Here is a 13,727-nt window from a genome sequence, read left to right on the forward strand (position 1 = left end):
TCAATTGAAAATAGTACACCGCTCAGTCGCCCTTTCAAAAATTGTTACTAAAAAAATATTAATTGATAATATAAAAAACTGGCACTAAGGAAAACTGGGGAAACTTGTCTGATATGCTGTCTCAACATGAAAACTATTATAGCATTCACACACATAGCATTACACATATAGCAAACACTAGCCTAAGGAGACCTCTAGCAAAGGTCACAAACACGAACTGGGGGAGCGAATTCAAGCTTGGTGAATGAAACTTGGCTCGGATGAACACCCCTATAGATAACACTAGGGAATATAATACCCCATCAAACTGTAAAATAAATAAAAAAATTTATTGAAAGTTCTTTTTATAACAATAAACAAACAACATACCTGGGGAATACACATACACATAAAACACTTTTCCATTTTTTTGGAAATGGGGGGGAGGGGCATCTGTCTGGTCCACCCCCCCCCCCACCCCCGCCCCCGCCTCGGAAAGTCCACCTGCGTGTAATGAGCAATGGAATAGCAGCGAGGAATCTCCCATCACACTGTGATTTCAAACATAGATACGTGTAGCCAGGAAAAAGACTAACAACATTGGAGTAAGTTGAACGGAAAGCAATACCTTGAAACAGAACACTGAATTACAAAACTACAAAGAAATCTTACAAGGTAAACTTAGCACGTGAAGCACGAGAAAAAATGGCGGCAGCTAGGAGAGAACTAAAGAACCTAGGAAAACTTTTCCAGATCAAGAGAATTGAAACTAGTGAGGGAAGTTTTATTGAATGTGCTTACAAAGATGGAACACAAGAGCTTGACATTTCCCATGTACCGCGAGATAGAATACCGGGAACAGCAGCAGTGATGGTTGCATTGAAAGTACAGAACCCAGATTGCATTAAAAACTTGTATTCAGTTAACCCCAAAGGATATAAAGGATATATAATCAGATCCAGAGGGAAACAACCAATTCTACCGTATGGAGAGATAAGTATAGGGAAAGAAAAAGTTATAGTAAAAAAAAAACCACCCATATTAAGGAAAGTAAAGAAACAAATTGGAGAACTATATCTGTCAGACATTCCTGTAGAAATTCCACTGGAGGAAGTAGTAGCACAATTTGAAAAAAATTCAACATCCAAGTGACTTCATCCAGATTGGCAACTATCCCCTTAACAACAATTTGCAATGGAATACAAATACTAGAAATTGAGAAAAACAAAGTGAAGGACACAAAGAGAGCATTCTTTATATTTGGATTTTTAGCTAAATCATGGTACAGAGGGTGTATCTACGACAGAAATTGTAACAGGTGTGGAAATACAGGACATATACCCTTCAAATGTCCAACAAATCAGGAAAAACACGCAGAGACTGGAGACTCCCAAGCCATGAAGCGACAACAGCAACAACAGCAGCAGCAACAACAACAGCAGCAACAATAACAGCAACAAAGTCAGGAAAAGCATCAACCAGAAGTTAAACAAAACACTAACCAACAACAAAAAGAAGTGAGACAACAACAACAACAACAAACAATACCAAATGAACCCCAACAGCACCAAGAAAGGCAAGAGCAGGCAATAAAATTAACAAATTCGTAAAGTTCCATAACAGTACAATCAATTATGACGGGAAAATAAAACGCTGATCCACAAAATAAAAAATGCGAGACACCAACAACAACAACAGGGAAAGCAGCGAGAAATGCAAGAACAGGAAGAACAATGCCCAAAACTAAAACTAAGAGTAAAAAAAAAAAAAACTAGCAAGAAAAAGAGAAACAAGGGACAAAAAAGCAAGAACAAAAACAAGAGGAGGCAACAATAACAACAAAATTGGAAACTCCTACAACAGTACAATCACCAATGAAGGATAAATGCAAAGACAGAGATAGAAATAGAAGAAGGGAAAAAAAGGAAACTAAGAGAGGAAGAAGAATCCCGAATGGCGGACGACTTCTTTTTTATGCAAGATGACGATTGTCTAGGGGAGATAATTGATTCCGTTTAATAATAATAATTTAAAAAAATAAAATAAAAAAAAAATAAAATAAAAAAATTACAAAATATTTTAGAAAACAAAAGTATAGTATACACACAACTATAGCACACACACAATTTAATATTAGGGCAGGACGGTTTCTCTAAATGGTCTGGAAAGATCAAACGGAGAGTTCCCCTCCAAAAAAAATAAAAGTCCACCGGACCAAAGAAGTGAAGATACGTACCAGTACCAGAATGAATATTTGAAAACTGAAGACTAACTACAAAACTTAAAAAGACAACTACAAATAGTCAAATAGAACTACATTTCTGTAACAGGTTGTGGAAAACATCTTAGTGAATTGCACGAGCAGCACGAGCAGCACGCATCGCACTAGGAAAAATGGCATCGAACAAGGAAATTCCAGAGCTTGAAAAATATTTCAATACAACACGGATAGAGACAGAAAATGGAGATTCCTTAGAGTGTAAATACAAAGAAGGAACACAGGAGATTGGTGTACCTAAAATTTCCATTGAAAATAGACCTTGCATGTCACGAATTTTGGTAGCACTTCAGCTGTTAAACAAAGACTTCACAGAATTAGCAGACTCCCTGAATAGACAAGGGGTTAAAGGATGGTTTCTACGACCCAAGGGAAACAAGCCTATACTACCGTTTGGCGAAACAGAAATAGGAGGACAAAAGGTACTGATAAAAGAACCCTAACCAGTATTAAGGAAGATCAAAATGAAGACAACAGAACTCCACCTATCTGATATCCCTATGGAGATCCCCTTGGAGGCCACGGTCAAACGCTTCGAAGATAAGCTGAAAGTAATGGTGATGAGCGCAAAAATGGACATCATTCCCCTCACTCCCATCAAAAACGGTACAAGAGTTTTAGAGATAGAAAAGAAGGACATAACGAAGATCAAACCAGCATTTTTTTTTACATGGATTCCTTACCAAAGTCGTGGTATAAAGGCTGCATATACCACAGGAAATGAAATAGATGCGGGAATACAGGCCACACACAACACAACTGCCCAACCAACAAAGAGAAGAAAAATGAAGGCACTGGAAAGACAAACCACCCAAATCAAATACAAAGATATCGGCAAAAACAGAAATTACCAGTAAAACAGCAACAAGTACAACAGAATGTCCAACCAGAGAAGACTAAATCTAACAACAAGAATGCAACAAATCCAACAAGTGGACCAATTATTATACAAGAGAAAATAAGAACGCAAAAGACACAAAAATCAATTACAGAGAAATTACAACAGAAGTACCAGAACCAGAACAAGATTTAAGTGAAACTCCAATGACAACACCAATAACAATGCCTTTGCTGAAATTGAGAACACAAAATGTTCAAGGAACGACCACAGAGGCCATACTTACAACAAAGCACAGGAAATGTTAATCAGAGTACCACCACCATCACCACCAACAACAATATCAACAGTGACATCAACGCAAACAAGAGTAGAAACAACTACAGAATCCATAATGACGATAACAAATACACAGGGAATGGAGCAAGAGTTGAATGAATCACCATCAATAACAATGACACCACCGCATACAAGAAGAGAATCTTACGCAAAAACAGTTTTGCAAATGATCGAGAAACCAAGGCCACAACCAAGAACAACCAGGAAAAACAAAAACAACAATGAAGAAAGAAAACCGCTGGGGGGAAAAACGCTCAAGTAACAAGGATACCACAAATAGAAAGGAGAGGAATAGAGTACGTACACAACACCCTATGAAAAAGAAGAGAAGAGAAAAGAAAAACTTAGCAAAAAAGAAAGGAAAAGATAGGAAGACGAGGAAGCAATGCAGAAATATTTTCCTGAAAATGATGAATATCTAGAATTTAAAAAAACAAAAAAATGATACTTGTATCAATGATTAAAAAAAATACAATAATAGCAACACATACAAAAACACCAAACGGATAAAATTAAACTCGTCAACAATACATCTAGGGCAGGGGGGACTCCTGCAATGGTCTGAAAAGATCAGATAAGAGAGTACACCCCCACCAACAACAAAAAATGGGATGACAAGGGCAGTGGCGTCACTCGGGTTGGTGTCACCCAGTGCGGTAGCTCATGGTGTCACCTCCATGGTCCTCCTTCCGTAACAGACCATACAGAATCCTTAGTAATGACATTTTGGTGTCACCCCCTCTGATGGTGTCACCCGGTGCAGTCCGCACCCCCCGCATCCACCTAGCGACGCCACTGCTCTGCCTGCTAGTCATGTATTTAACTATGATCGGTTATCCGCTTACGAAATTCGACTAGACCGAGCAGTGTGTGCTCTGTAAAATTTGCAATTTTTCATTTTGGTGTCACCCCCCTGAGATGGTGTCACCCGGTGAGGTCCGCACCCCCCTAGCGACGCCACTGGATAAGGGTCAGAGGAAACTCGGACTATCATGTACATTACTGTGTTTAGGGAGACCGTTGCTATCTGAGCACCTTCAATAAGTGCTGGAAGCTTTGAGAGAGGAACAACAAATATGTCAGCCATCGTCAAACAAAGTTGAACAATCCAGAAATCACAATAACTGACTTTATAAATGTCAGATGTAGTATGTCTTCATTTGATATTCTTGGAGTTTAACAATGTTAAAATAAGCAGATTTAAATAAATTTGTATAGGCTGCATATACGTACTAGGTCGACTATATTATATATGTGTTGAACATGCGTTTTCATTTTCAGACTCGCCTGGTAGTCATACTACTTAAAACGAATCACATGTTTTTGTTTTGGTAGCACGAAACATAAATAACACGTGATAACGTCTTACAATGTAGGACTAACTCGCCTGGGTACGGTATGGTATTCGCACATCCTCCCCTTTGTTGTAGCCCCTCCCGCATTTTATAAACCAAAGGCATCAAGGGTGAAAAGAATGCACAAAACTTAGTATTTTCAATCAACAATTTATAATTTTCTAACCTAATTGTCGCCAGGGGGTTCCAAACACTCTCAGGTTATTGGTGTTTCTAATCAGATAGGAGTTTCTATAGTAACATGGTCTCCATATTTGCATGGGCATGTCTATGTTTTCAATCAACAGTTGTGATACAGTTAACCATCATTGATAACCTCAATAATTCTATAAATTTTATAGTTAACGTCTCTTTGAACACATATATGCAAGAGTTCTACCTTTTCATTTGTTAAATGTTTATTTATAGAAATATTACAACTTGACATTGCAAATGTTGGATGCAGATGACAGTATTTACTGAAATGGACTGTTCAGCAAACCAGAAAAGGATGAGGGCAATCTTGTCTGCATGTTTACATTGAGAGTTTCAGTTTTGTTTGAAATGCCAATAAGTTAATAGGTTAGGTACCCACTGGTGACGGGTTAAAAATTATAAATTGATGAATGAATCAAAGTGTCATGTGCATTTTTTACATCCTGGATGCTTTTCTTTTTTAAAATTAGTAGGCAGTACAAAGAAACGCAAAATTGTGCAAATATTTTAAATCTGTCCTAAAGTAAAGACCAAAATCATACTGGTCATGTAGACCAACAACACCACTGATCCTTTATTTCACACAATATTTTGTCAGAGTCTTGTCTTCATTTTTTGTCGATGTCAAGGTCAGTTTCACATTTTCTTGTGTAGACATGATAATATTTAATATTTACTATTTATAGCAAGCTATGGCATATAAGGCATAAATATTTATATTTTGACTTGTCACATATTTTAATTGCGATATCTGTACATATCCAGGATTCACTGACTTTCAAGTTCTATCCTAATTGCTCAGGAAGTTTTTGAGCTTGGTGACTCTAAACTGGCTTGCCAAGTTTGTTTTGATGCTTCTCACTGATTTCAAGGTGACTGTATAGTAGTTGTTAATAATAAATCTCGTTAGATTTCTTTCACACCAGGATTTCATTAAAATTGTGATTAGTGAACTGAACTCAGAAGGAGTGTATTTGATCTGTTTTTTTATGTGACAAATAAAGGAGACTGACATACACTTACTGTTTGGCAAATAATTCATTGATTATAATTAAGTGCTTTCAGATCTTGTTCAGAAGTCGACTTCTCAAAGATTTGATGTATGTTGCCATTTGTAATATTACTGGGTGATAATTGTTCAGTACATAGATAAAACAAGTGTTCTCAGATCATTCAATTTTAAGTATAAATAAATCAATCCAAAAATTTAGCTTTTATTGTTGTTTATATAGTTGAAGAGATGACACTGTTGTCTTATCTAGGCACAAAAAAGAAACTTGATGAAGTTTCCACAAACAAATCTAACGAACCTGTTTGAAAGAAAAATAGTAAAAGACTAAGAAATATGCAAGAAAGTCCCAGTCATCATGGATTCTTGAGTATTCCTGGTTAGAGTACAACTCAGAAAATGAGGTAATGTGCTGTGTCTACTGCAAAAAATTCCCAAAACTCTTCAAAGCAAAAATTGGATAGCAGATTAATTTTCTTTAAGGACTGACAATTTTAGGAAGGACCCTGACCAATCTCACGATTTGAGCCTAGCTTGTATGGATTGTATTGCAAAGAGCATACATGAAAATGTGAATGAGAATACTCTGGTCACCTAACCAGTGGTATGCAATAACTCAGTTGGGAAGAGCATTTGGGGAGCTTCGAGTGGGTGAACTTGTGTGCTTGAAGTTTCTTTTTAACACTGCCTACACCCTGCAAAGTATGGAAAACCCATCTCATATATCCAGAAGAAAAAAATTGGTGTTGACTTGGTGAAAAACCTGCACAAATTATAACTGTGTTAGTAACTTTGTAAAATATATATCTGTCACTATTAAGGATGCTGCTGTCCAGGATTTATCAAAGAGTAACTTTCTTTTAGTACTCGCAGATGGAAGTGCAGATTGAACAATTTACAGCAGATTTCTGTCTGATATGGAGATCAAAACAGTTCATGAACATTAAGCAGCTTTTTGCAGGGTACGCAAAGCGAATTTATCATGGAATCGATTGTAGCCAGCCAATTTCATGTTAAATTAATCAAGAATTTAAGCTCTTGAGAGAATTAGAAGCCAACATTGGTATGTGTTAACTTAATCGTGCATTCATGGTCCCCCTGTAAGACATTTTTATGCAGAAATTGCTATCAAAAATGGTATTCCATTTGGAAGCGGAAACAGATGTGAGTGGGTATAACACACCTCAGATAAAGCAGCATATGAACTCATCGATATTGGAATAATATTTTGGTGATGATCATGACTTTGCCTTGTTTTCTTACTGGTTGGTTACTTAAATATGCAAGATCAATTGAAATTGAAAAATGTTATATATTAAAAGATGACTAAATTAAATTAAAGTTATCTTATTGGGTTTTTTTTCTTTTTCAGTTCAAGATCTTTAATCTCATTATCATCATCATCCTTCTCTCTCTGTCTGTCTGTCTGTCTCTCTCTCTCTCACACACACACCCTCTAAAATATCTAGCAATTTCCAAAACCTTTTTCTACCTGTCTTATGAAGATTTGCTTGTTTCACAGATAAGAAGTTTGAAGTTATTAGATTTTACAGATATAGAGTTAATTTTAAAGAATAATAAGATTTTCATTCATAACTGCAAAATGTGTGACCGAGTATCTTGCAATCTGTCAAAGTATCATTACATTTTACATTTCTGGCATACATAGGATTTGCATTATGTTCTGCTATAAAGCTGGGAAACATTGTCTCAGCACACATATCTTTATTGGGGCCCAGAATGGCCAAGTGGTCTAAGGCGCTCACCGTTCCGGATCACTGCCATCTCACCTCTGTCTGCGTGGGTTCGAGTCCAAGGCTTGGCTAGCATGGGTACATGGGAAAGCCTGCCAGTAGCTTCTCGTGGGTCGGTGGTTCTTCCCTGGGTTTTCCAGGGTTCTTCCTCCACCAGTTATACTGGCCGCCATGTATAGCCTATCTTGTGCTGAAAAATGGCGTTAAACCCTAGAACAACAACCACAACATATCTTTATCCACATTTGATACAGATTCTGCAAGCATGGAATAAAGTTGTCACATTAATATGCTTTCATGAGGTAGGGTTTCAGCAGGATGCGTCATTCTTGCCACTGTAGTAGATTTTAAAATCAGCTTTATGGGGTGGGCAGAATGCATATTCTTATACCCTAAACTTGATTACAATCACCAAAAGTAATGTTTCAATCCGTCATTGAACTATGTGTGATATTTCCAGTGTTTTAGATTTTGGTTGTTTTAGCATTGGGAGATGGTGCACGTTTAGACATCTTGACAAGCTTTAAACACTGAAATCAAACCAACCCTGTTTTATGCCACTTGAGCTCATTAGTAATCCAACCATAATCAATTAATAATCCAACCATAATCAATTAGTAATCCAACCATAATCAATTAGTAATCCAACCATAATCAATTAACATGTTTAATCTTGTCCAAATTATGTTTGATGCACATCGTATAAACTCTAATCCATCTCAACAAACTTTAAGCACCAGAGCATAAGCTATTCTGTGGAGAGAATCCAAAGTATTTTTAATTGTTTTATGCTAATTGAAGTCTTCATTAATCCAACCAGGCCTTTAATCCTTTCAGAATTAATTCTGATCACACATAGCATAATCCATGTCAAGAAACTTAAAACACTGAAGCCAACTGACCCTGCGGACAGAATCAAAGGGATGTTAATTGTTTTATGCTGCTTGAAATGAGCAACTAAATTGTCTTGCCCTGCACAAGTCAGTTCATAGTCATGTGACCATAGACAGTATTGCCATAAATATACTGGTACACTGGAAGCAAGGTATGAAAAGAATGGTAGAAATAAAAAAAAATTCAAATAGTGGTGTAACTTTTGCAGGAGATTTCAGTGAGGGATGGGGGACACCCCTGATCTTGGGAAGAAATCTCTCCCAGTGAGGAGGTTCACATATATGGGTGTCAAACTGCCTAGAGCAGTGGTTCCCTACTGTTTTGAGCCTCGACCCAAATATATATATTTTCTGCACCTCACAACCCCATTTCCACATTTTTGGTAAGTTTTGCCTGCTTAAAAAAACATGCTGATGACAAGCCTTGACCCTCCAGAATATCCATGTGACCAAGATTTGGGTCATAACCAGGGTGTAAGGCCTAGAGCATCAATCATAATTTGCTCCCTAATCCAGGCTTCACACTTCCACCAGCAAATCATACGAGTTTATACACTGCTGCATATGAATGATCCCATCTATTGCTATGCATTCTCTCAAGTTTCAAGCACAATTTCCACTTTACATTCTTGGCATTGCTACAGGATATAACAATAAAAAACATTGAGGATTTGTTTCAAAGTAAAACATTGATACAGACAACAATATGAAAGTGTAAATGAATCGGGCAAACTTGCACCTATCATAGTTTTGCTTCTTGGTTTATAGTAGCAACAACCAATCACATAAATATGTATGGGTAAATCATCACTGATTGAGTACTTAATAATTAATAATAATTAATAATTATTGAAAAAATAGGAGATACATAGGACTTGTTTTCAGGGGGATTATCATAAATATTAGACAAGCACTAGCCATCAGGAATAAGAAAAAAGAGATGATAGTGATACAAATTTTAATTTGAAGAAGACAAGATGTTTCAGCACAACAATTTCTTGTTGCTAGTATATGATAAAACATTTAATGTGATGTTTGGTGAGTCATGTCCAAGCAGAAAAATGATTTTCTCAGTCCATGTATTTTAGGCTTTCCAATGTCAATGTAAACTATGCAGGATGTAATGAATATATGCACTTTCCTTGAAAGTTGAAAACATGCCACAGAGCAATATGGCATTACAATGCTCAACAGTGTCTGACTTGTGAGCTTGAGCTATGAATATTCTATTTTGAAATGCATATTTTTCTGATCAACAAGTATCAGTCCCTGAAGAGATCCGTCTCGGCTTCATTTTAAAATGTATACACTGTATTCTTCTGATCAACAAGTGTCAGTCCCTGAAGAGATCAGTCTCGGCTTCATTTTAAAATGTATACACTGTATTCTTCTGATCAACAAGTGTCAGTCCCTGAAGAGATCCGTCTCGGCTTCATTTTAAAATGTATACACTTTATTCTTCTGATTAACAAGTGTCAGTCCCTGAAGAGATCCGTCACTTTATTTACAGAAAATGCTTTGACATTATTAGATATTAAAAGTCATCTGTTGGTCTTGTAGATCTTTTTTCACCATTTGGTGTGATTAAAGAAGAAAAATGCTACGCAAAGGCTGTCTTTCAAATATTTCAAAATCTTCTTCCATTAGATATACTGGTTGCCATGCATAACCTATCATGTGTTGAAAAATGGCGTTAAATCCATAACAAGAAGTGCATTATCCACATCAATTGCACTATTTATAAACCACTTTTAGTATCATGCACCAGAAGTTCGACATACTTGAGAGAAATCATTTTACACAGATGGAGTGATCTGAACATCCAGCTTTTTGAGTCAAAATACAATATGGCTTCTTAGTTGTTTATACATGTACATTGATTTCAGTATTTTTTTGTTTCCTGAGCTGAAATGATTGTAACATTCAATTAAAAAGCCCAAGATGCCAAAAGTAAAATGTTCACCAGCATATGTAAAGTTTTCAGAACTTCTGATTCATATATATATACATGTATATATATACATATATATGAAATCAGAGAGCTTGATCAGGAAGAAACAGTTTGTCTAACTTAATAATTAATTAATACCATTAATAAACTCATTAAGTCATTTCATTGTAATAAATTGCAGTGTGTACAGATGTATATATACAATGGTCCAATTTTAGCCAGATGTGGCACACAAAATAGAATACCAGGTGTGTCACAGTAAATAAAACGCCCAGTATCTCAGATTAAGACAATGCGTCTTATTTTCTCAAGTCCTCTTATTGGGCAAATTAGGAAATTGTTCTTTCAATACATAGCAATAATGTAAGTTATCCACAACAATTTGAGCACACCACCATATTGCTTTTTGGATAGATGGAACAACATGAAGTGTAAATGGTACTGAAGCTCATTTTGTCATATAATTTTGGAAATGGCCATGAAGTAATATTGGAACTTTCAGGGGGATCAAAAATATTACTCCTATACATGTGGATAAGTTACTACCATTGTGGGGAATAAAATGTCCTAATGTATAAATGTTACACATTTCACTTGGAAGGGAAATTTTTATATGGCTGGCAGTGAGATGTGATGGAATGACACTGTGCGCTGCTTGAGTACTTGATACAACAACAAAAGAATAACATCAAAAGTTTACATTTTGACATTAAGTAAAAAAAAAGGCAAAGATAAATATAAATGATCCTGGGTTTATTTAGCTTCTGCATGAGAGAAAATGTATGAGCTGCAAGTCATAGTAGCATTTGTTCCTTATTTTTAGGCGTACTGGTTATTTGCTGCAAGAACTTACAGGATGGCTTGTTGTTTGTCCTTTGTCTGTTTGTTAGCACAAGTTTCTTATCACTAATTCTCCTTGGAGAAATTTTACACACATTGAAAATCTTATTATTGCTTCTCTTTCAGAAGGGATGGTTAAATCAACTTGAGGGTTTTCACCAAAGGACTTCTTATGTGTCTTATGATGTCTAGTTGATCCTAAATGAAAATTTTGCTGATTGAACCTCCAATATGACTGCCACAGCAGTTATCTTGAACATTTTGTCATCACTACTGATCTTGATTGGAAACTCGTATTTGATACATGGTTTTCACCATGGCTGCCATTGTGGTCATTTTGAAAATCTTATCACAGCTGCTCTTAAACAGAAAGTCATATTCACATGGGATTTTCACTAGAAGACATCTTATGATGTTTAATTTGATCCTAAGTTAGTTAAAACAGTTCTGATAAAAAATGACCATCATTAGGCCATCTTGAAAATATTATCACTACTTTTTCTAAACAAGTCACATGGACATACAGTTTTCACCAAAACACTTTTTATAATATCTAGTTACTCCAAATGACAATGTGACCAATCTTACAGCTGGTGTGGCTGCCACAAGGGCCATCTTGAAAATATTGTAATCACAATTCCTGAATGTATGGTCATAAAGACTGGGGGTTCTCATGATGTCTGTTCCTAAATGGAAATAGTTCCAATTTGGACATCTGATATGGCCACTAAAGCAGCCGATACTCTAGAATGTTAGAGATGGTTTCAACAATAAGCAGTTTAAAACAAAAAGAGCATCAGTCCTTCTGAGGGACTATCAACAGCTTGAATAAAAAATCAAATATATCTTATAGCATATTATTTATATGTACAGATGAACCTGTCTTGAGAGACCACTGTTATGAGAGACCACCAGTTTTGAGAGACCAATATCCACCATGCACTGATTTATTGATTATATATGTTGTAACCTGTTATGAGAGACCACCTGTTTTGAGAGACCAGCAGAAGGGGTGGTCTTTTAAGACCGGTTCTACTATATTTATAATCCTTTTCTTTCAGTCCATCATATTGGCAGTCCATAATGCAGAGAGATGGCTGGATGACTGTCTGGAATCTATTGTGGAGCAGAATTTTTCTGGAAAGTTGGAGTTGTCAATCTATCTAGATGCATGCACCGTAAGTGCATGTAGTGCTCATTTCCAATACCTAGCTATAGTTATCTCCCCTTGGTTACCCAGGATGGTACCGAGGAATGTATCTTGTAGTGGTCTCACTATTAGCCTCTAGTTGTACCTTGTAACTAAATTAAAAAACTGCATTTTTAATTAAGGGAGTACCTTGTATCATATAGGACAATACTAATAACATGCAAAATACCTTTGAGCTTATTAGACTAGGCAAGGATAAAAACTATTTGAAGTCGCATGTTGGAATTATAGTTTGTAAGTATTTTTATATTTTAACTTTCATTATACTTAGCTCAGTAAATGTTGGAGATATTTTTTTGCTCCCCTGATTAAAGACCAGGAGAGCTTTTGGGTTGGTCTGTCATCCATTGTCTAACATCCAGTGTCCATCCATCCATTAGCACACATTTCTTATTGCTACTCCTCCTAGACTACTTGGAGAATTGCCATGAAACTTTATGCACTATTTCATCCCATGGTCTAGATTGTCCAGAATGAAAATATTTCCACTTGGACATCCAGTATGACTGCCACAGTGGCCATCTTGAAGATCTTGTTATGGCTACTCCACTTGAATGGATGGTCACATCTCCAGGTTTTCACAAAACAGCTTCTGATGATGTCTAATTGATCCTAAATGAAAATTTTGCTGATATGATGTCCAGTATGGTTCCACAGTCAACATCTTGAAAATCTTATTGCTTCTTCTGAATGAAAATTCATATTTTTATGGGATTTTCACTGAAAGACTTCTCACAGTGTCTGGTGGGTCCCAAATGAACATGGTATCACTTGGACATTCATTAGGACTGCCAGTGACAGCAGCCATTTTGAAAATCTTTTTATCGCTGTCCCTTCTGGAAAGAAAGTCATATTTACATGGGGTTTTCACCATTAGACTTCTGATGTCTATTTGGTCAATAATACTCCTAAATGAGAAGTTATATTGAAAAGGGGGGTTCTTTTTTTCACTTATACAGTGTGACCCCACTATAACACGGTAGTTGGAGCCATAAAACCCGACCGCGTTATATACCGAACCGTGTTATATGCAACCAAGTCAGTCAGCTGAAGAAAATGTACCCCCCCAAAAATTGTGGGGGTGTG

The 13,727-nt window shown here is 36.4% G+C and overlaps 1 protein-coding gene across 3 annotated transcripts in view; it reads left to right on the forward strand.

Moving 5' to 3' along the window:
• Positions 1 to 4,427: 4,427 nt before the first annotated feature.
• The window catches only part of LOC149803583 (queuosine-tRNA galactosyltransferase-like), a 58,535-nt gene continuing 49,235 nt past the window's right edge, over positions 4,428 to 13,727 (forward strand). For all 3 annotated transcript variants that reach the window (XM_089953328.1, XM_089953330.1, XM_089953331.1), the window contains exons 1-2: positions 4,428 to 4,582; positions 12,493 to 12,609. In XM_089953328.1, the coding sequence (XP_089809454.1) occupies positions 4,571 to 4,582; positions 12,493 to 12,609 (129 nt within the window). In that variant the 5' untranslated portion in view covers positions 4,428 to 4,570. The remainder of the gene's footprint in view (positions 4,583 to 12,492; positions 12,610 to 13,727) is intronic.

Source organism: Sinohyriopsis cumingii, chromosome 3 (genome assembly GCF_028554795.1).
Source record: "Sinohyriopsis cumingii isolate HCF-2022 chromosome 3, ASM2855479v2, whole genome shotgun sequence".
Taxonomy (NCBI): Eukaryota; Metazoa; Mollusca; class Bivalvia; order Unionida; family Unionidae; genus Sinohyriopsis; species Sinohyriopsis cumingii.